Source organism: Coenobita brevimanus, chromosome 94 (assembly GCF_032717465.1).
Source record: "Coenobita brevimanus isolate Jiangsu-jjx chromosome 94, ASM3271746v2, whole genome shotgun sequence".
NCBI classification, from domain to species: Eukaryota; Metazoa; Arthropoda; class Malacostraca; order Decapoda; family Coenobitidae; genus Coenobita; species Coenobita brevimanus.
The window spans coordinates 37,473,797-37,498,988 of record NC_137047.1 but is presented as its reverse complement, the minus strand read 5'-3'; the positions used below and the strand labels follow the sequence as shown (position 1 = coordinate 37,498,988).

The following is a 25,192-nucleotide window of genomic DNA, read 5'->3' as shown; positions in this document are numbered from 1 at the left end:
TCTTTTATTCTTGCCATCTCTGAAACAGTTTTATTTATTTAGGAAGAGACCTTTTCAACTACAGGTGCTGCTGTACATACACTAGTCAGCTCCTTCCATACTGGGCACCTTTCCTTAGTGAAATGAAACTGTCTGGCATCAGCAGGAATAAATATGTCACTGAACTCAAGAGGCTACTGGGAAACAGGGCAGTGATAATGATGATAAAAATGATCAGTGAAATGCATACCCATTTTCTTTGAGTTATGAACCATATTGCAGTACTGTGATGAACACTGTTTTGGTATGTATGTATGTACAGTGCTCGTCAGAAGTATCGAGCGCCTATGGCAGGGCGCGCAATACTTTTGGCGAAAAAAGAATCACCCGTTTTTGGTACTAAAAATTGAGCCACATGTTTGGGGCACTAACATGATGTCACAGGAGCTTGAGGCCTTACTGCGCGCTGGTTGGTTCCCGCCTCAGTTGCCTACAGGCTGCGTGAGAGAGAGGAACTCCGCCGAGTATCCCTCTCTTCTTGCGCCATTTTTTACCTAGTGTCTCGCAGTGTTTTGGCTTTCGCCACTTTGTTATGGCCCTTACCCGTGAACTTTCAAGTGAAATCATATCCCAGATCATTGCTCTAAAGGAGGCAGGCCAACCCACGAAGGAAATTAGTGAATTGGTTGGTGTGGCTCGATAGACAGTGCGTAGGTGGTGCGCTCATTTTCAAGTGGAAAACAGTGGTAACGTTCCCACAAAGAAACCGCGGTCTGGTAGGCCCAGGAAAACTTCCCCAAGGTCTGTTAATGTTTTAAAACGTGCAGTGGAGTCTAATCCTCGTGTGAGTGCAAGGAAAATTAAGGAGAGCAACCCGGAAGTGTTTGGTGAGGTTTCTGTGTGCACGGTGTCTCGAAGAGTCCATGAACTTGGTTACACAAGTCACAGGCCTGTGAGAAAGCCTCTTCTTACATGTTATCAACGACTTCGTAGGCTTGCCTTTGCTAACAAGTACCTTAACTGGGGTGAGGACCAATGGTTGTCAGTGTTGTGGTCTGATGAGGCAACATTTAGCGTTACCTGTAATTGAGGAGCACGGGTGTACCGGCACAAAGGTAGTGACCCGCTTGACCCTCGTTACGTGGAGAGCACAGTTAAACACCCTGATTCACTCATGGTATGGGGTTGTTTTTCTAGTAAAGGTTTGGGGAAGCTTGTTGTGCTTACCAAGAACTGCAGAGTGAATCAGGACGTTTATCTTGAGCTTCTTTGTGATCATTTACCTGAGTCCTTCGAGCTCACAGGTGCACGAATGTTTCAGCAGGACGGTGCACCTGCTCATAGAGCCAAATCAGTCAACAATTGGCTTCGTGACTGCGCGGTATCATTCATGAAAGACTGGCCAGGCAATAGTCCAGACCTCAACCCGATAGAAAACCTCTGGTACGTCGTAAAGAAGAATCTCCAAGGGAAGGACGTGAGCTCTCTACCTAAGCTGGAAGCAGCCATTCGTGACTCATGGGACAAAACACCACTCCAGCACCTCAGGAACCTTGCCCTTTCACTTCCACGATGTCTCAGGTCCGTGAAGAAGCATAAAGGATACCCTAAAAAGCATTAAAGGTAAAAAAAAATGCATTATTCATATGTTTTTTTCAATGCTGACAGGTTTGTTTCGTAGGAGGGACGCAGGGCTCTTGATACTTCTGATGAGCACTGTATATATGTATGTATGTGTAACTATCTATCTATCTATCTATAAATATATATATATATATATATATATATATATATATATATATATATATATCCTATTAGATAGAGCCAGGATTTCGAGGGCCTGAATGACAAGTGAATGGAAGCATGGCCCATTGAAGTGGGCAAACTTTGGCTGTCTGGACACTGCTACTCCTCACCCTGATCCACAGTGGGAGAGTACGTCTGGATGATGATGATGATGATGATGATGATATATATATATATATATATATATACACAGTAGAACCTCGGTCCTCGAACACAATCCGTTCTGGAAGGCTGTTCCAGGACCGAATTGGTCGAGGACCGAACTAATTTTCCCCATAAGAAATAATGTAAATCATTTTAATCCGTTCCAAGACCCCAGATGCTTACCTATTTAAGTTTCAGCACTGGTACCAGTGCTTTCCTTTACGATGTGACTGTATATTTCTCTTGCCTTTTCACAAATTATATACTCACTAACACTGTCTCCTGCTAAATGTTTCTCATTGATGAAGATAAGCAATAATTTTTCCACTTCTTCAATTATTTTCCGTACTACTTTCCTCTTTTCACTGCCAGTAGCGGTACTGGATGAACTTGCTTTCTTTGGAGCCATTATTAGGGGCTAATACTGCACTGAATCAAGAAAAATGTGAAGCACAGCAGGACGACCACGCTGACGAACAACAAAGGTGGACCCGTGACTGTCAGTCGGCCAGCATCCCTTCGTTCGGCTACGTTCAGGTTGGTCGAGGTCCAATATTTTGGTCGACCTCTGGAGCAAAAATTTCTTGAATTTTTTGGTCGAAGTCCAATTTGTTCGACATGTGAGACGTTCGAAGGCCCGAGGTTCCACTGTATATATATATCTATCTATTGCTAGACGCCTCAAGCCCGTTCGGGGTGGCCACAAACAAATCACCTCCACGTCATCCTGTCCCACGCCATTTCACTGCCCTGCTCCCAACTCACACCCCCCTCTCTCGTATACCTCTCCACTCCATCCCTCCATCTCATCCTCGGCCTCCCACTCCCTCTTCCCCCCTCCACCTCACTCACATACACTCTCTTCGTCAGTCTTTCACCCTCCATCCTCTCCACATGGCCAAACCACCTCAGTGTATTCCTCCTAATACATATATAGATATATAGATATATATACGTATATATATATATATATATATATATATATATATATATATATATATATATATAGATATGTATACGTATATATATATATACTGTATATATATATATATATACGTATACATATATATATAGTAATCACTCTAATATCCGGATGCCCAATATCCGAACATCCCCACTATCCGGACATAAGAATGTTTCATACTGTATTTTTTTCCATAATATACTTACCTCATTTCACTCTTTAATGTCCTTTATTGGTGTGAATAGGGTGTTAGGAGCTATGCATGTGCAGTAGGAAGGTGTTTTTCTGAGTTAGGCTAGGTTAGGGTCCATAAGTACCAGTCCAGGAGCCAGTCACCAGAATGTTTATTATTGTATGAACCTACTTCTAAACCCTCATTTTATGTTTCTTTTGCATTTATTTCAGTCATTTATGTGCCTTATTGGTGTGATTTGGGTCTTAAATAGGTGCTATGCATGTCCAGAGGGAGTTGTATAGGTGTTTCTCTGAGTTAGGGTCCATAAGTACAAGTCCATAAGCTGGGGCCCAATATCCGGACAGAACCAATATCCGGACCTACCTATGGATCTATTACGTTTGATATTGGAGTGATTACTGTTACTGTATATATATATATATATATATATATATATATATATATATCTATCTATCTATTGCCAGACGCCTCAATCCCGTTCGGGGTGGCCACAAACAAATCGCCTCCACTTCGCCCTGTCCCCCGCCATTTCACTGCCCCGCTCCCAATTCACACTCCCCCTCTCTCATGTACCTCTCCACCCCATCCCTCCATCTCATCCTTGGCCTTCCTCTCCCTCTTCCCCCCTCCACCTCACTCACATACACTCTCTTCGTCAGTCTTTCACCCTCCATCCTCTCCACATGGCCAAACCACCTCAGTGTATTCCTCCTAACACTTCCTATCACATCCACACCACAACACTCCTTTATATCCTCATTTGTCAGCCTGTCTCTCCATGTGACTCCAGAGGCTCCTCTTAAATAACCCATTTCCACTGCTCTCACTCTCGACGTGTGTCCTTCCAGCAACGTCCAAGCTTCACTTCCATACGTTAGAGTTGGTATCACAATACTGTCATGTAGTAACTTTTTCACTTCCAAGCTCACTTCCCTGCTTCTTATCACTGCATTCAAGGAACCACCAACCTTTCTTCCCTGCTGTACCCTTTCAAGCACTTCAACCTCCAAACCTCCATCCTTACTCATCACACTACCCAAGTACTTAAAAGTACTCACATTTTCCAATTCCTCACCATCCAACCTCGCTGTACATTCACTGATTTCACCTCTCTCAAAGACCATCGCTTTACTCTTCCCTACATTCACCTTTAGATTCTGTTTCTTACACACTCTTCCAAACCCATCCACCAAGCCTTGCAGCTCCCCTTCGTCTTAACTCAACAACACAGTATCATCTGCAAACAACAGTACAAGGAGTTTCCAAACACTACCCTCTCTCACCAGGGCCACTCCAACATCCACTACCCTACCATGTACCTCTTTTATTACCCCATTCATTTTCAGATTGAACAACCATGGAGACATGACACATCCCTGTTTCAACCCAACCTTCAAAGAGAAAAATTCACTCAGTTCACCATCCACACGCACTGCAGCCTTAGCACCATCATACATACTCTTCACAGCATTCAACAACTTCCCATCTACTTCTTATATTCTTAATACTTTCCACAATCCTTGTCTATCCACCCTGTCATATGCTTTTTCCGAATACAGTAGAAGTCCGATTTTTCGGCATCTATGGGACCAGGCAAGTGCCGAAATATCAAAATTGCCGAATTATCGAAAACCCTACCCACTCAGTACCTTATATGTTTTGGTGAACATTATCATCATTACTCATATCATTACAAATGTGTTTGGAGAGAGTACTGTATACTGTTTGATACTGTACAATACTGTAATGAATACAGTACTATACATGAATATGAAAAATAAAGAAATTAGTGAACATACTGTATATAAATGTAATGGTACAGTAGGCCTACAAGTTCACATGCACTTACCTAAACTTATAGTAGGTTCCTAATTTACTTATGTACAATAGAAGGGGTTGATTGGAGTCTGCTACTGCTGGAAGAAGTCCCCAGCAGTAGAGGGTCCTGCAACAGGCTCTAAGGACTCTTCTCCCTGTTGCTGCGGCAGTAGAGCTTGAGGTTCAGAGACTGCTGTTGGTTCTGTTATTTTCATCTCAGCATAGAACATTTTGGCTTTTTCTATGATGAGAGGCCCCGAAATAGGCTTCCCTTCAGAACGCTGAGCCACAAACCACCTATGCAGCACTTCATCCAGCTCACTCAACTTTGCTTTTTTCATTGCTTTCCTCTGGGTCGTACCGGAGGCCTGAGAAACAAATTTAAATAGATCATTTTTCTGTTTCTTTATATCATAGATGGTAGAGGAGCTTACGTTAAACTCATCCATTATCTGTTTCCTACTCATGCCAGCCTCTAATTTTTTCAACAGCTCAATTTTCCGAGCAATAGTCAACATCTTATGTGTACGCTTCTTGCTAACACCAGTTAACTTTCCACACGTGGAGGCAATTTTCAAAGCACGCAGAAGATGTTTAAACTGTTCACAACACACGACTGGTCCACTCAGGTGTTACAAAGCTCCTGTCTGATGTTACGGTGCTTACAGTATACTCGAATAGTAATTTCAGAGGTATTTCGGTACGAAGTTCACAAAGCACACAGAAGAATCAAGAGAAGTCGGCAGCAGCACGGCAACAACTCGGAAGAATGGTGAAACAGATTCTCTTTCCCATGCTAGACTCACTACATGTTTGTCCTCTCTTTATGCTATAGGAGAAAGAGCTAGCCTCTGAGCTTCATGGCAGTGGTAGACTCGTTCCATCACTTTCACTATCTCACTCACTAAGGCGGGTAAAGGCGGGTAGCTAGCTGGCGAGCCTCATGGAGAATTTCAAGACTGACGAAAAAAATCGGAGAATCTGCCGAATGATCGGAGATTTTCGTAAATGGGACTATTTCTCAAAACTGCCGGAATGTCAGATTTGCCGGGAAATTGGATGCCGAAATATTGGACTTTTACTGTACATGAAAGCTGCATACAACTTCCTTCCCTTCTCTAGAAACTTTTCCACTAAAGATCTAAGAATGAATATCTGATCTACACAACCTCTTCCCTTCCTAAAGCCTCCCTGTTCTTCTCCAACTAATTCCTCTGTTCTTTCTCTAACTCTGTCAATAAATATCCTACCATACACTTTTCATATTATACTAAGAAGACAGATGTCCCTATGATTACCACACACTTCTTTTTCCCCTTTTCTTTTTGTACAAGGGAATAATTATACCTGACTTCCAATCCTCCGGGACTCCACCTTCCTTCCAGGCCAATCTGCACATTTTCCACATCCATTCTACTACTATCTCTCCCCCATACTTCAGCATTTCACCACACACTCCATCAATTCCTGGGGCTTTCCCCAATTTAACATTCTTCATTGCTTCCACAACTTCTATCCTACTGATTTCTTCCCGTCTTTTCACCTCCCTTCTTCTCCCACCCATTCCCCAGCCACTTATACTCGCATAACTTCCATCCTCTATGTTCAACAATTCCTTAAAGTGTTCTCTCCATCTCCTCACTTTTTCTCCCTTCTCCACTAGTAATCTACCATTTTTATCTTTCACTCTCCTGCTAACTTCACTTCAACCCTGTCTTAATCTTTTCACCTCTTTCCAGAACATTTTCTTACAGTCCCTCCACTTTACACTCAAGTTCCTTCCTAATTCCTCATCCGCTCTCTTCTTACTCTCTCTTACTAATCTTTTCACCTCTCTCTTTCTTTCTACATATAACTCTCTCTTCCACCTCTCAACTTCTTCCATGCCCCTATTTCTCATCCATTCATTATATGCTTTCTTCTTTTGTGCCTCCACCACGCTGTTCCTTGCACACCCCTCCGTCTTCTCTTCGTCCCACACACCACATCACATGCTGCACATATTTCTTCTGTAAATATCCTGCACACACCTTCCACGTCCCCCATCTGCTCCAATTCATATTTGCCCAATCGTTCCTTCACTTCTCTCTTATACTTTTTCTCATCCTCTTGTAACCTTTCCACTCTCCTTACAAATACTCCTTCTTGCCGTCCTTCCCTTCTTGGCCACCACCAAGTAGTGGTCAGAAAGTCCACTCCCCCAACCTCTATAAGCTCTTGCATCCATTACACTTTTTCGCATCCTTTCATCCACACACACATAATCAATCATTGCCTTCCTTTCATTCAGTTCACCACCCACCATTCTCATCACTCGCAATGTATACCTGTGGATCATTTTGTGCCTGAAGAGGGTATTGGCTATCACACCAACTGCCTCCCAGCACAAAAGTCCACTAATGCACTGCCATTCTCATCTATCTCAGCAGGTACACCCCACCCACCAACTATTCCATCCACCTTCACGTTCCCTACTTTACCATTCATATCACCGATCAAAAACACTCTCTCATTCCTTCCATGCACACTTCCACATTTATCCAGAACTCTTCTCTCACTCTACTTGCACAATCTTGTGTTGGCGCATACACACACACAATCGCCCACATTTGTATTCCAACTTTCAATCTTTCCCACACAATCCTTGACCCAACTGATCCATACTCTCTTATGCTCTTCTTCCATCTTTCACTCACAACTATACATACTCCTTCCTTTGCCCTCTCATTCTCACCTATTCCTGCACATATACCCCATCCATACTCCCATTCACGCACACTCTCACCTCTCCATTTCGTTTCAGTTATTCCGCATACATCAACTTTCGCGCCCTCAGGCACCTGGACAATCTCGCTCTCTTTCACCTCATCATTCGCTCCCCTTACATTCCACGTTCCGATTACCATGTCCTTTGTCCGGTCCTTGGTCGTCATCTTTTCGTCAGTCCTTGTCCGAGGCTTATTGTTTGTCTTTTTAGTTAGTTGTTTTCTGAGGAGGGGCACTAACCCTCTGCCAACCCTTTTAGTTGCCTTTTACGACAAGCAGGGATACTGGGGGAGTATTCTTGATAACCCCCCCTTCCCCCAGGGGCTGTATATATATATATATATATATATATATATATATATATATATATATACTGTATATATAAATATATATATACATATATATATATATATATATATATATATATATATATATATATACAGTAATCACTCTAATATCCGGACGCCCAATAACCGAACATCCCCACTAACCGAACCTTATCGTCCTGGGATCAAACATTCCCAAAATGGTCCGAAAATCCAAAAAAATTGGAAAAAAAAAAAATCGATTTTTTGCCGTCCGTAATTTGAACTTGCCGCGCGCGCCGCGTGAGAGCATTGTTTTGGTTCGTCATTCCTCCGACGTCCGATAGAGCGCCGCTGCATCCTCCCCACTTCCCGCCTGTCTCTCACCGCGACAAGACCTGCGCTGTTCGCCATGGCTGCCCACGTGCTCGCTTTTGTGGTGGTGCCGTACTTGCTGCAAGGCCTCCTGCTGCTCTCTGCCCTACTCTTAGTGTGTGTGATGATGGCCCCGCCTCCTGAGAAAAGGAAGAGAGTGGTGTTGACTCTGGAGAAGAAACGGGAGATACTGGAGAAGGTTGATGCGGGTTGGTCTTCCTCTCGCATTCTCCGCGAGTTCAACCTGGCCCGGTCGACTCTGTTCGATATCAAGCGTTCCCGAGACAAGCTCATGCAGTACACGGCTGACTTCTCGTCGAGAAGCAAACGCAACGTGGAGAGGAAGGTTATGTTTACCCCCAAGTATGCAGAGATCGACCGCTCCACGTTGATTTGGTATCGACAGCAACGTGCAGCTAGTGTGATGGTACGTGGAACGGAGCTGAAGGCTGCTGCTGAGAAGTTTGCAAGGCTTCACGACGCCCTTGACTTCAAGACATCCGAGGGTTGGCTCTTCGCGTTCAAGTTACGACATGGCCTTACTAACCGTAAAGCACATGGCGAAGCATTGGACGCTAACGAGGATGGAGTGAACGAGTTTCGGCACAAGGTGAAAGGCTTGATCGACAGGGAGGGCCTCACTCTCGGTCAAGTCTATAACGCTGACGAAACTGGCCTATTCTATCGCTCGGTGCCGAGGAACACTCTCGCCGATGAGACGGAGAAGCGTGTACCTGGCCGCAAGCTTTCTAAGGAATGGATATCTGCTTTGTGTTGTGCCAATGCTAACAGCATGCACTGGCTTAAGCCCGTTATTGTTGGCCGTGCAAAGCAGCCTCGGTGCCTTCGTGGGGTGATGGATGTCCTTCCTGTCGTATGGTACCATTCTTTGAAAGCATGGTTCACAGCTGTGATTTTCAAAGACTGGTTTCACCATCACTTCGTCAAGGAGGTCATACATTACCAGACGAAGACACTGGGAATTCCTCGCGACCAGGTAAAGGCTCTCCTTCTCCTCGACAATGCACCTGCCCACCCGTGCGACAAGGACTTGGTTGCTGAGAATGGCCGTATTAAGTGCATGTTTCTGCCACCTAATACGACTGCTCTCATTCAACCAATGGACCAAGGAGTGATCGTGGCAACAAAGCGCCTGTACCGTCGGAAGTTCCTGGACGAGGTGATGGTGGTTCTTGAGGACGAGGACGAGCGCAGGGAAGGACGTGACACTCGAGGCAAGCAGACTTTGGAAAACCTTCGCCGCTGCAACATCAAGTCTGCGCTGTACAACTGGGCTAGTGCATGGAAGGAAGTCCCTGTGAAAACTCTTGAAAATGGTTGGTCTCGTCTGCTTCTCGGAACAGATGTGGAGTACGATTTCCTAGGGTTTGACGTGGATGACTTCCATGCACGGCTACGTACGCACGGCGACGATGTTGATGTGGACGATGTTTGTGAGTGGTTGGACGACGACGAGGGCGATCCTGGGTATCAGACGTTGTCTGATATCGAGATCGCGTCTTCGGTTGCTGGTGTCAGTCCCGAACTTGAAGATTCTGACGACGAAGGCGATGATGATGCAGACTCCGCCCAGCAGGACACTACTCCAGCCATCCCCAAGCTGAGCGCACTCCGGGAACATCTAAAGTTCGTCCTAGACTACCTGGAACACCCGGACTGCGACAGGGAGATGGGGCCCTTGGGACTCGTGGAGGAAGTGCGTGCTTTCCGGCAGCGCATCATCAATCGCCAGAATCGTCGGTCCTTGCGTCAGTCAACGATTGACAGTTTTTTCAGGCCCGTGACCCCCGCTGTGCCAAGCCCTGGTTCCACTCCGTTGCCTCCCCAAGACAGGCCCTCATGCTCCGAGCCACAGCCCAGCACATCAGCTACAGTGGAGTCACCGCTCGACGTGAGTTTGCGGCTGTCTTCAGAGTCTTCTGTAGTCGGTACGCCATCACCACTACCCACCGATGCACCCCTTGGACGCCTGCCAGTGATACTCTCGGGCTCTGACAGTGAATAAACAGCAAGAACTTCTCCACTAGACCACACGGGAATTTTGAGTGTTGTGCAGTGAAAAAAACGGTGTGTTGTGTTAAGGTTTTCAAGTTGGGAGAAAAGACTAAGTAGAAAAGAAATTTAACGTAACTAACCTTCTTTGTTTTGGCTTTGGAAACTTAAAAAAACTTGGGAAAAGTTAATGTGCAACACTTAAATATAATGGAACATTATTTGGACTAAAGTGAACACTGTGAAAAGAACGGACTTCTGTGTGTTAGTGACTAAGTTCAGTGCAAGACTTCAGGAAGAGTGTAGTGTAAGTGCTTCAGGAAATCGTTCTTACTGTCAGAGTCCGAGAGGAGGCGGTTATTCATCGAGGTGGCCAGGGACTTGCTGTAAGTAGCCAGAATGTTTCATATTGTATTTTTTCCCATACTATACTTACCAGAAAGTGTCATACTGTACTTCTTTCCATACTAAACTTACCTCATGCATGTGCAGTAGGAATGTGTTTTTCAGAGTTCGGTTAGGTTCGGTTAGGTTAGGTTCGGTTAGAGTCCATAAGTACCAGAATGTTTATTAATGTATGAACATACTTCTAAACCCACATTTTATGTTTCTATTGCATTTATTTCAGTCATTTATGTGCCTTATTGGTGTGATTTGGGTGTTAAATAGGTGCTATGCATGTCCGGAGGGAGTTGTATAGGTGTTTCTCTGTGTTAGGGTCCGTAAGTACAAGTCCATAAGCTGGGGCCCAATATCCGGACGAAACCAATATCCGAACCTACCGATGGCTCTATTGATCCGGATATTGGAGGGGTTACTGTATATATATGTATACTGTACACACACACACACACACACACACACACACACATATATATATATATATATATATATATGGTGCCTGGTGGTTTAGTGGGTAATTATTGCACTCCAATCGGATTGAGCCGGTGAAGGTTTATAGCCAAGGGGTGATTCGGGTTAATTGCTCATGTAATGCCACTCAGGGATGAGTGAGTCTGGTCACTCTCATCTTAAATGTCAGGACCAACCGCCTAGCCCCAGGCTCCTGCGTTCCTCATGGGGCAATGTAGGATCGGATGATGGATGGATAGTGTTGTGATGAGGAGAGGTAGATTGAGGTGGTTTGGACATGTGGAGAGGATGGGGGATGATAATTGGGTGAGGAAGGTGAGAAGTGTTAATATTGGGGGTGGGGTTATGAGGGGTAGACCAAGAAAGACATGGGACGAGGTCATTAAGTGTGACCTTATTGTTAAGAGACTGAACAGGGAAGCTGCAATGGATCGTGCAGCGTGGAGAGCCGCCATTAGGTGACCAAGGCCGACACATGCAAGCATGTTGGAGCCTTTAAAAACAAAAACGAAAACGATACAGTGCTTGTCAGAAGTATCGAGCGCCCTGCATTCCTCCTACGAAACAAACGTTTCAAGATTGAAAAAACATATAAATAATGCATTTTATTTTCCTTTAATGCTCGGTAGGGTATCCTTTATGCTTCTTCACGGACCTAAGACGTCTTGGAAGTGAAAGGGTGAGGTTCCTGAGGTGCTGGAGGGGTATTTTGTCCCAGAAGTCATGAATGGCGGCTTGCCGTTTAGGCAGAGAGCTCACGTATTTCCCTTGGAGATTCTTCATTACGAGGTACCAGAGGTTTTCTACCGGGTTGAGGTCTGGGCTATTGCCTGGCCAGTCTTTCATGAATGATACCTCGCAGTCACGAAGCCAATTGGTGACCGATTTGGCCTTATGAGCACGTGCACCGTCCTGCTGAAACACTCATGCACCTGTGAGCTCGAAGGACTCAGGTAAATGATCACAAAGAAGCTCAAGATAAATATCCTAATTCACTCTGCAGTTCTTGGTAAGCACAACAAGCTTCCCCAAACCTTTACCAGAAAAACAACCCCATACCATGAGTGAATCTGGGTGTTTAACTGTGCTCTCCATGTAACGAGGGTCAAGCGGGTCACTACATTTGCGCCGGTACACACGTGCTCCTCGATTACAGGTAACACTAAATGTTGCCTCATCAGACCACAACACTGACAACCATTGGTCCTCACCCCAATTAAGGTACTTGTTAGCAAAGGCAAGCCTACGAAGTCGCTGGTAACGTGTAAGAAGAGGCTTTCTCACAGGCCTGTGACTTGTGTAACCAAGTTCATGGACCCTTCGAGACATATTGCGCACAGAAACCTCACCAAACACTTCCGGGTTGCTCTCCTTTATTTTCCTTGCACTCACACGAGGATTAGACTCCACTACACATTTTAATACATTAACAGACCTCGGGGAAGTTTTCCTGGGCCTACCAGACCGCAGTTTCTTTGTGGGAACGTCACCACTGTTTTCCACTCGAAAACGTGCACACCACCTACGCACTGTCAATCGAGCCACGCCAACCAATTCACTAATTTCCTTTGTTTGGTGGCCTGCCTCCTTTAGAGCAATGATCTGGGATATGATTTCACTCGATAGTTCATGGGTAGGTGCCATAACAAAGTGGCAAAAGCCAAAGCACTGCAGGATACTCGGTAAAAAATGGCGCAATAGGAGAGGGAGAAGTGGCGGAGTTCCTCTCTCTCAGGCAGCCCATAGGCAACTGAAGCGGGGACCAACCAGTGTGTAGTAAGGCCTCAGGCTACTGTGACGTCATGCTAGCGCCGCAAACATGTGGCTCAATTTTTAGTACCAAAAACGGGAGATTCTTTTTTGGCCATAAGTATTGCGCGCCCTGCCATAGGCGCTTGATACTTCTGATGAGCACTGCACTGTATATATATATATATATATATATATATATATATATATATATATGGGCAGTGAAGGAGGAAGATATTCGCTGGCTCAGATGTACAGAAATGACAATGATTAGGTGGATGTGCAGTGCATCCCTGCGTCCAAGGCCTGGAGGGGCTGGGTTTACGATGGAAGAGTTGAGAGGTAGGATGGGACTGGAGTGTATTGGTATTGTGATGAGGAGAGGTAGATTGAGATGGTTTGGACATGTGGAGGGGATGGGGGATGATAATTGGGTGAGGAAGGTGAGGAGTGTTAATACTGGGGATGGGGTTATGAGGGGTAGACCAAGAAAGACATGGGACGAGGTCATTAAGTGTGACCTCAGGGTTAAGGGACTGAACAGGGAGGCTGCAATGGATCGTGCAGTGTGGAGAGCCGCCATTAGGTGACCAAGGCCGACACATGGAAGCATGTTGGAGCCTTTAAAAACTAACGAAAATATATATATAAATTTATATATATATATATATATATATATATATATATATATGTATATCTATATTTTTTAAATAACAGAAAGGAGGAAGGAAAAGCAAATGAGTTAAAAAAAAAAAACAATCCATACACCAGATTACTGGCATCCTCCGTTCATAAAATATCTGTAACAGTTAGACTTGAACAGCTGTGGGTTGAAATTTGGAGGGAAACAACTCTGGGGAAGCGAATTCCAGAGTGATGCAGTTCTGTGAATGAAAGAATTCTGATAGGCAGAAGTTCTGCAATATGGCTGAGTGACATTCCAGTCATGAGCACTACTAGATGCTCATGTAGCACGAGGGAAGGCCTGGAAAGGTGGCACCATGGACACAACTTCGTCTGAGCATTTGCCAAAAAAAATATCTGTAAAATAATGCAAGGGAGGCAACATTCCTTCTTACATGCAGGGGAGGTAGTTTACATGTAATGACAGGGTTGTTAATGATTCTAACAGCTTTGTTCTGAATTTTGTCTAGTTGTCTTAATGCAACCTCTCCACAACCATTCCACAAGGGTGAGCAATATTCAAGCTGAGAGCGCACATGACTCTTATAAATTATAGCTAACTGCTCACTGGCGAAGAAGTTACAGACTCTGTACAATAATCCAAGTTTCTTTGAGGCGGTTTTAGCAAGTGATCTGACATGAGAGGTCCAACTGAGGGCACTGTTCAGTGAGACGCCAAGAATTTCAATACTCTTGTTGATGGGAATATTAGTAGCACTGAAGGTAATGTACGAATCTGGCAATATCTGTCTATTAGTAAACTGTATATATTTAGTTTTACTAGCATTATATATATATATATATATATATATATAGATATATATATATATATTAATATATATAGAAATATATATATATATATATCTATATATATATAAATATATATATATATATATTTATATATATATAGAAATATATATATATATATATATATATATATATATATATATATATATATATATATTTATATATATATAGAAATATATATATATATATATATATATATATATATATATATATATATATATAGTACAGTCACATTTATCTGGGAAGCTTGGGGAAATTACCTTCCCGGTTACCAATATTTCTCGGATAGGTGATAATACTGTATATACTCTTATACATGGGCTATAGCATTGTAGTACGGTACATACAATACCATTCATATCCAGGACCACACAGACATTTTCTATCTGAAACATTACCTCCACTTAAACACACCACACAGACACATAACAAATGTGACTGCAGTGGCTTGCAGTAGTGCAAAATGCACGAAGTCCATTTTGTTAACTATTATTCATTATTTTATTTATCAATTATGACAAAATAAACTAAAGAAACAAATCTTCAGCACTGATTGGTGAAATGATGATTTGGACAAAAGTGCTGTACAGTAGAATTATCATGACTCCCTTGTTCACAGTTGTGTATATGGCCACGGCCCACCAATTTATTTCTCACATTAATGTCGTCACTCTACCCCTCACTAGCAACTCGGCTGTTTTGCAGATAATACAGTAAATACACATGAATTGCAAGCACAGTAATTTTGTCAAACAAAACAAACCTTCATTTCTATCAGCTAGATTATATCTTTTCTGCCAGTGCAAATAGGTAAATACTGTACATGCATTCTAAGATGATGTATAAATTCACCTTAGAATGCATTTGCACTGGAAGAAAAAATAAAATCTAGTTGACAGAAATTAGGGTTTGCTTTGTCTGACAAAATTTCTGTGTGTACAATTCATACGTATTTATTGTATCATCTGGTAAACAGCTGAGTGGCAAGTGAGGGGTGGAGTGATGGAAGTCGGGTGAGAAATAAACAGGTGAGTCGTGGCCGTATACATAACTGTGAACAAGGGAGTTTCTCCTAGGCTGAATAACATACCTGACAGACAAAAACAATAAAAAGAAAAATGTGTCATCTGGATGAAAAGGTTGTTGTAACTGCTGCTGTTACTTGTAACTCCAGGGTTTGTCTGGACACAAACCCAATTAACCCTTTGAGATTCCGAAGACGCGATTTCGAGTCATCGTAAATCCAACCATTGAGATTCTGATGACTCAAATTCAAGTCACATGAAACAAAATTTGTTTTTTGCATGTTTTCCATATCCTATCTGGGCTTATTCTACATACACTATCCTGTTTATCCTTTTCCAACTATCTAGTTTTACACTGACAAGTACATCAGACAGATATGGATAATAAATCTGCTTTTACCATGAATAATATCAGTATTACCAGCATCGATATTTGCCTGTGTGACAGTGTGAGCTTTCGCTTTTCTCTGTGAAAACTAACGTAAATTGCCATAACCTACATATTAATGGAAAGGTAATTTACTGTAGATTGACATGGTGCAATCAAATTTCATGTAACACAAATACTTTTTTTTTTAACAAATATTTTTCCACGGAAGGGTGTGCGATTTTTCCTTTTCAGCTAACTTTTACTCGTCCTATTGGCCTTTTAGCTACTGTATTTACCTTTTTCAACCATACTATGATAAAGAGCAACTATTCAGCTTTAAAATGGTACCACATTCATTAGTCTACCATAAAATGTTAGTGTACAGTGGCCGATAAGTACAAATATCGCTGCACGACAGTGCACTCTACATGCGTCAGGCTGAATCTGGCAAAGACACAATCGGCAGAGGCCGAAAATCTCAAAGGGTTAACTGCCAGAATCTAGTCACTGCAACTAGACATTTCCAAAGATCTTTTGATGAGGTTGTACTGATGAATTTTTTGTCTTGTGAATAAGTTATTGTAGTGAGGGAGCAAGGAGACAGAAGAGGTTGGGTATGTCAATTTTGTTGTTCTTCAACCTCCTTCTACCTAGTCCAGCAGACCTGTTGCCTGCAGGGAAGCAACTGTTTCTACTGGGTCATTACATAAGTTCCCTACACCAACGAAATTGTTTCTGCATCTTAGTGTGGCAGGTGCTGTACTGTGCACTGCTTCATTATGCGGGTTATGTTGTGTGGGTCTATTGTACAAGCAGGGCCTGTCATCTGTGATGCCACCTAACCCATATCTAAGCTGGTAACTGAGGAGGGCTTGGTGATATCCTGATCAAAGCCTAGGTGCGTGAACCTGATTAGCTCTATTTATAAAGATACTTCTGATGGGTGGATGTCAGGAGGGGGGTTTGGAGTTTTATGTTCATATTGAGGTGTTGCTTAGCCCTGTGTGTGAAATGAGTAAGATGGTGTTTCTTCACTGCTAGTATTAGAATGTCTGGAGGTGACATGTTTTTGAAGAGGGTCTGGCAATGTCTGTCTGCTTTATGTTCCGTGATATGTCGTGTGGCTCTGTTATATAATGGCAGGAGTGCTGTACTATAGCACATGCTGCCATGTTCAACTGTGTGCATCTCATGTTAAGATATTCTTGAACAGGGAGGATTTTAGTTTCAAAGTGTAAGTGAGCTGTGGAGATGGTATTGCTGCAGCTAGTAATTATGTGTAGTGCACTGTCTGTATGGTCTGCAAGGTGTTGTAATGGGTGACAGATAGGAAAGGGCCATCCTGGGAGAGGTACAGGACTCCCTGAACTGCTATACTATTTGTGGAGAATGGAGAGTGCTTTTAACTGATGACTAAAGCCTGGTCTGTCCCCGCAACTGGCCTGAATGTGCTGAACCTGGGGGTGCATTGCCTCGAGTTGTGGTCCCTGAAGATGAGCCCAGTGTGAAGTGTCATTCTCCCATGATTTTAGTGGGTGTGTGATGCAGGTACATAGTGTGATGTTCAGAGTGCACCTGTGCTCATGATTATGGCTGGTTATAAGTGGTGGAGGATTTGGCTGAAGTGATCATCAGAGAGTTGTCCTCAACCAATACCTGATGGGTGTTGGGGTAGTCTACTGCAGTCTCGGTACTGTGCACAGACCACATCTGTGACACAGTGTGTGGTTATTTTAGTAATGTCATCTGAATATAAGGCAATGTTTGTGGGAGTCTGGAGTGTGGAAATATAATAAATGTATTGGTTGAAAAGTGTGGGTGAAAAAAAGGAGCCAAGTGGAATCCCACTGAGGACATGACAGTACGAGTAAAATACAGTACTCATATCCTGTAAAATATAAACAGGTGCATGCATACACACACACACACACAAGAATGCATGCATGCCATCTGTTAGTAAGACTAATAACTCATAACTAAATATTTGTTGCTTCCCTTTCTCTGACTAAACCTAACCAAACTTTCTCATTATGGGTTTAACACTGTGAGGTAATGTGAGTAAGATGCTGTGTTTTCATTAATTATCAATCTATACAATTCAAAAGTTGCAAAAAACAAACACATATGCCAATAAAATGTGCAGAAGAAAAATAGATGCAAAAGCCAGTTTAAAAAAAAAGTGTTCATCCTATAAAAAAATAAATAAATAAATAACCATCACACAATTGGAAACAATATTTTCTTCATAACAGAAGTACAATAACTGTATCATGGATCTACCCATTGCCAGATGCCTCAATCCCGTTCGGGGTGGCCACAAACAAATCGCCTCCAAGTCGCCCTGTCCCCCGCCATTTCACTGCCCTGCTCCCAACTCACACCCCCCTCTCTCATATACCTCTCCACCCCATCCCTCCATCTCATCCTCGGCCTCCCCCTCCCTCTTCCCCCCTCCACCTCACTCACATACACTCTCTTCGTCAGTCGTTCACCCTCCATCCTCTCCACATGGCCAAACCACCTCAGTGTATTCCTCCTAACGCTTCCTATCACATCCACATCCACACCACAAAGCTCCTTTATATCCTCATTTGTCAGCCTGTCTCTCCATGTGACTCCACAGGCTCCTCTCAAATAGCTCATTTTCACTGCTCTCACTCTTGACTTGTGCCCTTCCAACAACGCCCAAGCTTCACTTCCATACGCTAGAGTTGGTATCACAATACTGTCATGTAGTAACTTTTCCACTTCCATGCTCACTTCCCTGTTTCTTATCACTGCTTTCAAGGAACCAGCAACCTGTACCCTTTCAAGCACTTCACCCTCCAAACCTCCATCCTTACTCATCACACTACCCAAGTACTTAAACGTACTCACATTTTCCAATTCCTCACCATCCAACCTCGCTGAACATTCACTGACTTCACTCGTTTCAAAGACCATCACTTTACTCTTCCCTACATTCACCTTTAAATTCCGTTTCTTATGCACTCTCCCAAACTCATCCACCAAGTCTTGCAGCTCCCCTTCGTCTTCACTCAACAACACACTATCATCTGCAATCAACAGTACAGGGAGTTTCCAAACACTACCCTCTCTCATCAGGGCCACTCCAACATCCACTACCCCACCTTGTACCTCTTTTATTACCTCATCCATGTACAGATTGAACAACCATGGAGACATGATACATCCCTGTTTGAACCCAACCTCCAAAGAGAAAAATTCACTCAGTTCACCATCCACACGCACTGCAGCCTTGGCATCATCATACATACTCTTCACAGCACTCAACAATTTCCCATCTACTCCTTATATTCTTAATACTTTCCACAATCCTTGTATATCCACCCTGTCATATGCTTTCTCCAAATCCATGAAAGCCACATACAACTTCCTTCCTGTCTCTAGAAACTTTTCCACTAAAGATCTAAGAATGAATATCTGATCTACACAACCTCTTCCCTTCCTAAAGCCTCCCTGTTCTTCTCCTACTAATTCCTCTGTTTTTTCTCTAACTCTGTCAATAAGTATCCTACCATACACTTTTCCTATTATACTAAGAAGACAAATGCCCCTATGATTACCACACACTTCTTTTTCCCCTTTTCCTTTGTACAAGGGAATACTTATACCTGACTTCCAATCCTCCGGAACTCTACCTTCCTCCCAGGCCAATCTGCACATCTTCCACATCCATTCTACTACTATCTCTCCCCCATGCTTCAACATTTCACCACACACCCCATCAATTCCTGGGGCTTTCCCCATTTTGACTTTCTTCATTGCTTCCATAACTTGTATCCTACTGATTTCTTCCTGTCTTCTCACCTCCCTCCTTCTCCCAGCCATTCCCCAGCCACTTATACTCGCATCACTTCCATCCTCTACATTCAACAATTTCTTAAAGTGTTCTCTCCATCTGCTCACTTTTTCTCCTTTCTCCACTAGTAATCTACCATTTTTATCTTTCACTCCCCTGGATAAATGTAAAAAAATGTTATTAACCATGATGCTTTGCAGTATAGCTGGAGTTCTCAGTTGCATCAGAGTTGGTGGATGCTTGAGTTGGGTCAGTAGGGGCCCCACTACCCTCACCACTCAGGTTATTTGCCCCTTGTCGCTTTCCACGCAAGAGTTCAGTGCACACGGACACTGAGAGACCTGGGGGGGTGAGTGAGGCATTATTCTAAACAGTCACACTGTTAGATGTTGCTTTATTATTACCCAGCGACTGACAAGTTTGGATTATCACACTCAGATGCAGATAATAATAACAAATTTTCAAAAAATATTAAAAGTAATAATTAGCTGATAAGCTTTATGTCCATTAATAAAACAAGCATTAGAAAGAAATATTAATTCATCAACAGTTATATGTTTAAGCAACAGAATTTTAAGCTTTAAAATATCAATCATTAAGCTCAGTATGTCAAACATAATATAAAAATAACATTGAAAACCTCTGAATGACTGAACACTGAAGTTGATAGAAATATCAGATAAACCAGGAATTAATGTAGTATACAGAACAAATATTGTCCAAATATGATTCGCAGTATTTTTTAACAATTCAATAATTCAGGGGTCTTTTGTAGTATAGGAGTTTAAGGATGGCTATTGTAGAAAAGGACTTTAAATAATAAAATTAAGACAATAATAATAACACAACTTTCAGTAGCAAACCAAGCTGACAAAAAATAATTATTAGAATGGCTATGAACATTATATGAATTTCATGACTAAACACTACTGACATGAAAGTTCATTGCAGGAAACACCAATAATGTTATCATCAATCTTCAAAACCAGGTTACTGGGAAAAAAAAAAAAAAAAAAAAAAAAAAAAAAAAAAAAAAAAATTCCACCCACGGCAAGTAAACACGGAAGCACACACACAAAAAAAGAAGAAGCCTTTAGCCATCTTACAACACAACAAAGGGAGTTCAAACGGCAACAAGAAGAATCAACCCAGATTCAAAGAGCTTTTGCTGTCACTGTTACCCGTCCAAGCCCCAAAGAGGCTCTGGGATAGGTATTGTTTTTACTCGGTTTGTCTGTCTGATAACAACTTTCTGTGAAAACTACTGGTGTGACTAAAATTAAAGGGATGATGGGCTAAGACCTTCTGATCACCTGATTAAAGTTTGGGCCAAACTGGGCCAAGGCCCAGGCTGTAGGCCTCCAAAATGTAAAAGAAAATGGGGACAAGTAAAAATAGTTTTTTCACTGTAACTCCTTTCAAATCTGTCACATCGACATGAAACCAACACCTAAAGGTGCAACTTTCAAATCTACATCCTATAACATGCCTCATTACATCAGGGGGGCCACCCCCCACTTAGCGGTAGGAGGGTCAACGTCAGGTGGGTCAGGCCTAAAATTTCAAATGGGCATAAAATTGTCAATTTTCACCTGATTTACTCCATATTTTATATGTGTCACCTTGAACTAGATATCCTGTTGCGTTTATATGTCAGCACTAAAATGACTGCTGGGGACGGGTTTGCTGTGCCTTGGCACCGCTTCCTGTTTAACAAGATCTGGTGTACTGGTGAGTTTCTGGCTTGTTAGGGTGTTGCTGTAGTTATCTCCATCCCCAAAGCAGCTGAGGATCATCAATTGGTGACAAATTATCAGCCCACTTCTCTGACTTCTTGCATCTGTAAGGTCTCGTAAATGATGGTCAATGGTTGGCATGTGTTGTTTTCCGAGAAAGGAGACTTCTTACATCCTGTCCAAAATGGTTTTTGTGAAATGTGGTATACCTCTGATGCCCTACTGTCCTTGGAATCTTCTGCTTGTAAGGCTTTCTCCACTAACTAACAGTGGTGCAAATTAAAGTTACTGTTCTTTCTCACTTCCATTACAGCAGAGATCAGCCCTTCACCACTCCCATACAACCCCTGTCAGCTCTTACTCATACACTACTGTTAATGTACAAGTCACTCCCCTCCCCATCTTTCCTTGCATAACCTGGTCCACCACTGAAAGGGGTATTCCTATTGTGCTAAACATACAGATTATATTTGAAGTGTATGCCACACACACACACACACACACACAGAAAAAGAGAGAGACATGGCATGGAACAATTGGAGAAAGAGAGGTAACAACAGAACAAAGGAAGAATATAAGAGAACTAGTAACGATTACACAAGAATACGCAGAGAGGAGGAAGAAAGGAATTTTGAAAAAGGTATAATAGACAAATGTAAGGATGAACCTAAACTGTTTTATAGATTTGTCAATGGCAAACTGAAACAAAAGGAAGGAATCACCAAACTGAAAGTAAAAGGAGAGGTCTATAAAGATGCGGCAATGCAAGCAGAAATAATGAACAAATGTTTCTAGTCAGTTTTCACTAATGAAAGTGAGTTTGTGGAAGGGGAGGGAGTGACTAGAAATGTAGTGATAAAAGATATAAAAGTGGAAGTACAGGAAGTGTATAAATTACTGGAAACTCAAGATGTAAGGAAAGCCCCAGGACCAGATGGAATCTCTAATTGGGTACTGAAGGAATGCAGAAAACAACTGGCGGATAAGATTCACAGTTTAATTGTGTGTTCTCTGGAAGAGGGGAAAGTGCCTCAAGAATGGAAGAGGGCAAATGTTGTACCAATTTATAAGGGAGGAAACAGGGAAGAACCCCTGAATTATAGACCAGTGTCTCTAACCAGCATGGTTGCAAAATTGTGCAAGAGAATTTTGAAAGATAATTATCTGGAAGAGATGAACATTTTGGCTGATAGTCAGTTTGGATTTAGAAGTGGAAGGTCATGTGTTTCAAACTTGTTGAGTTTTTACTCAAGAGCGATTGACGTGCTACAGGAGAGAGATGGTTGGGTGGATTGTGTGTATTTAGATTTGGAGAAGGCCTTCGACAAGGTACCTCGTAAGAGACTAATGTGGAAACTAGAGCATATAGGAGGACTGAAGGGAACCTCCTGGAATGGATGAGAGACTTTTTGAGAGACAGACAAATGAGGACAGTAATAAAGGATAGGATATCTGGATGGAGGGAAGTAACAAGTGGAGTTCCACAGGGCTTGATATTGGGGCCAGTAATGTTCTTCATTTATGTAAATGATATGGTAGATGGAGTGAACAGTTACAGTATGCAAGTCTGTTTGCTGATGATGCAAAGATCTTGAGGAAGGTAGAGGTTGAGGAGGATTGTAAAACGCTGCAGGAAGATCTGGATAGGATACACGATTGGAGCTGGATGTGGGAAATGAAATTTAATGCAAAGAAATGTAAAATATTGGAAATGGGCAAAAGTACCAAGAGGCCATCATTGAATTATTTGATGAGTAATGAAACAATCACAAAAGCAAGAGAAGAGAAAGATTTGGGAGTGCTGGTCCAGGAGAGTTTGTCACCTGAAAAACACATTAACAAGGCATTTAGAGAGACGTATAAACTCCTGACTAATATAAGAGTAGCTTTTCATTATATGGATGAGGAGATGGTGAAAATATTGAAAGTGGCCATGATTTGCCCCAGGTTAGAATATGCAGCAGTAGTGTGGTCCCTACACAAAAAGAAAGATATAAACAAAATTGAGAGAATACAAAGAACAGCAACCAAGATGGTCCCCAGTCTGGCAGATCTGTCGTACAGAGAGAGGCTGGAAAAGTTGGATTTGCCCTCCTTAGAAGAAGAAAGAGAGGCAACATGATTGCAGTGTTCAGGATCATGGTGGGAGTAGATAAAACTGACAAAGAAGATCTGTTTTTATGGGATAAGAGAGTAACAAGAGGACACGGAATGAAACTGAAGAAACCAAGCTGCTTGAAGGATATCAAGAAATATAGTTTTCCTTATAGATGTGTAGACCTGTGGAGTAGCCTGGACAAAGTGATCATCCAGTCTAAAAAACTTAAACGAGTTTAAAGCTAAATTTGACTTACTGAGAAACAGAGACGGGACCCCACAAGCGTAGCTCATTTCCTGCATATCACAATTAGGTAAATACAATTAGGTAAACACACACACACACACACACACACACACACACACACACACACACACACACACACACACACACACACACACACACACACACACACACACACACACACACATATACAGTACACACACACACACACACACACACACATATACAGTACACACACACACACACATACACACACGAACAGACAGCCACAGTGAACGGACGTGTCTTAACTGCTCCCGGGCCAAGGCTCAGCCACCGCTGCAAACCTTAAGTAGTTTTCAGGAATTATGTTTGTCCTGTCTCCAATGGTCTTGTTTTCAGTATAAAATACTTTAAGTTAATACAGACTACCAAAAATGTAAAGATCTACTGGCAAGAGTATACATGAATGTTTGTAGTACATGTATTTTCAGTAACAGCTGTTTTCGTACTGTAAGTGTAACCAACCTCAATCATGGCCGAAAATGTAAACAGTGAGGGACTCGAATTTCCAGGATTTGATAGAAATACTAATGTCATGGATCTGGTTAAAACATTGATTATGAGGATATAGTGAACTTGAAAAGAAAGTGGAGAATCTAGTGTTAAAAGATGTGTCTGAGAATACGGAGATTACTATACAGAGTCTGAACCAGTCTAATGAGATGGCGAATAAAGAGATAAGAAATTTGAAGCGTGAAAATATTGAATTGAGGAGAAAACTAGAAGAGAGTACAAATAAAACGGAGAAGGTGAGCAGTGTATTAGAAGAGCATAAGGCAAAGTGGGCAAACGTAGAAAAAGAACAGAAAGAAGTGGTCAGCTTAAGTGAAATCATCCAGGAAGAAAGAGAAATGAACATGATAAAATTTGAAGAAAATATAGTGAAAATACTGAAGAAAAAAGAGAAAATAGTGAGAGAAACTGTAGAAAGGACCAGATGCGTGGTAATATTTGGAAACAGGGAGGAGGAAGAGAAGGTTAGATCCGTGAGACTCGAGAAAGACACGAACCTTGTAAGAGGAATATTAGGCAAGATTGATCCCGAAGGAGACAAGTGGGTAAAAGAAATTGAAGAAGTAAGGAGAATAGGGCCTTATAAGAAAGAGGAAACAAGACCAATGAGAGTCAAGTTGTCAGCAGAAAGTGTAGATGATATACTTAAAGTGACCTGAAAATTAAGCAAAGAGGCAGGGATGGAAAATATTATAATAAGAAAAGATTTGAATGAAGAAGAAAGAGAAGTTTTAAAATCACTCAAGGAAGAAGTAAAGGAAAAAAATGATAAGAGGACAGAGGAAGAATGTAATACTTTTTTTTTGGAGAGTAATGGATATGAAAGTAAGGAAGTGGTATTTAAGGAAATAGAAGTGAAGGAA

At 42.2% G+C, this 25,192-nt stretch overlaps 1 protein-coding gene across 1 annotated transcript in view; it reads right to left on the bottom strand.

Annotated features, from left to right (window-relative positions):
• The window catches only part of LOC145412924 (F-box only protein 30-like), a 200,243-nt gene that overhangs the window by 128,535 nt on the left and 46,516 nt on the right, over positions 1–25,192 (bottom strand). The window contains exon 5 of the mRNA XM_080282728.1: positions 19,883–20,038. Coding sequence (XP_080138854.1) covers positions 19,883–20,038 — 156 coding nt within the window. The remainder of the gene's footprint in view (positions 1–19,882; positions 20,039–25,192) is intronic.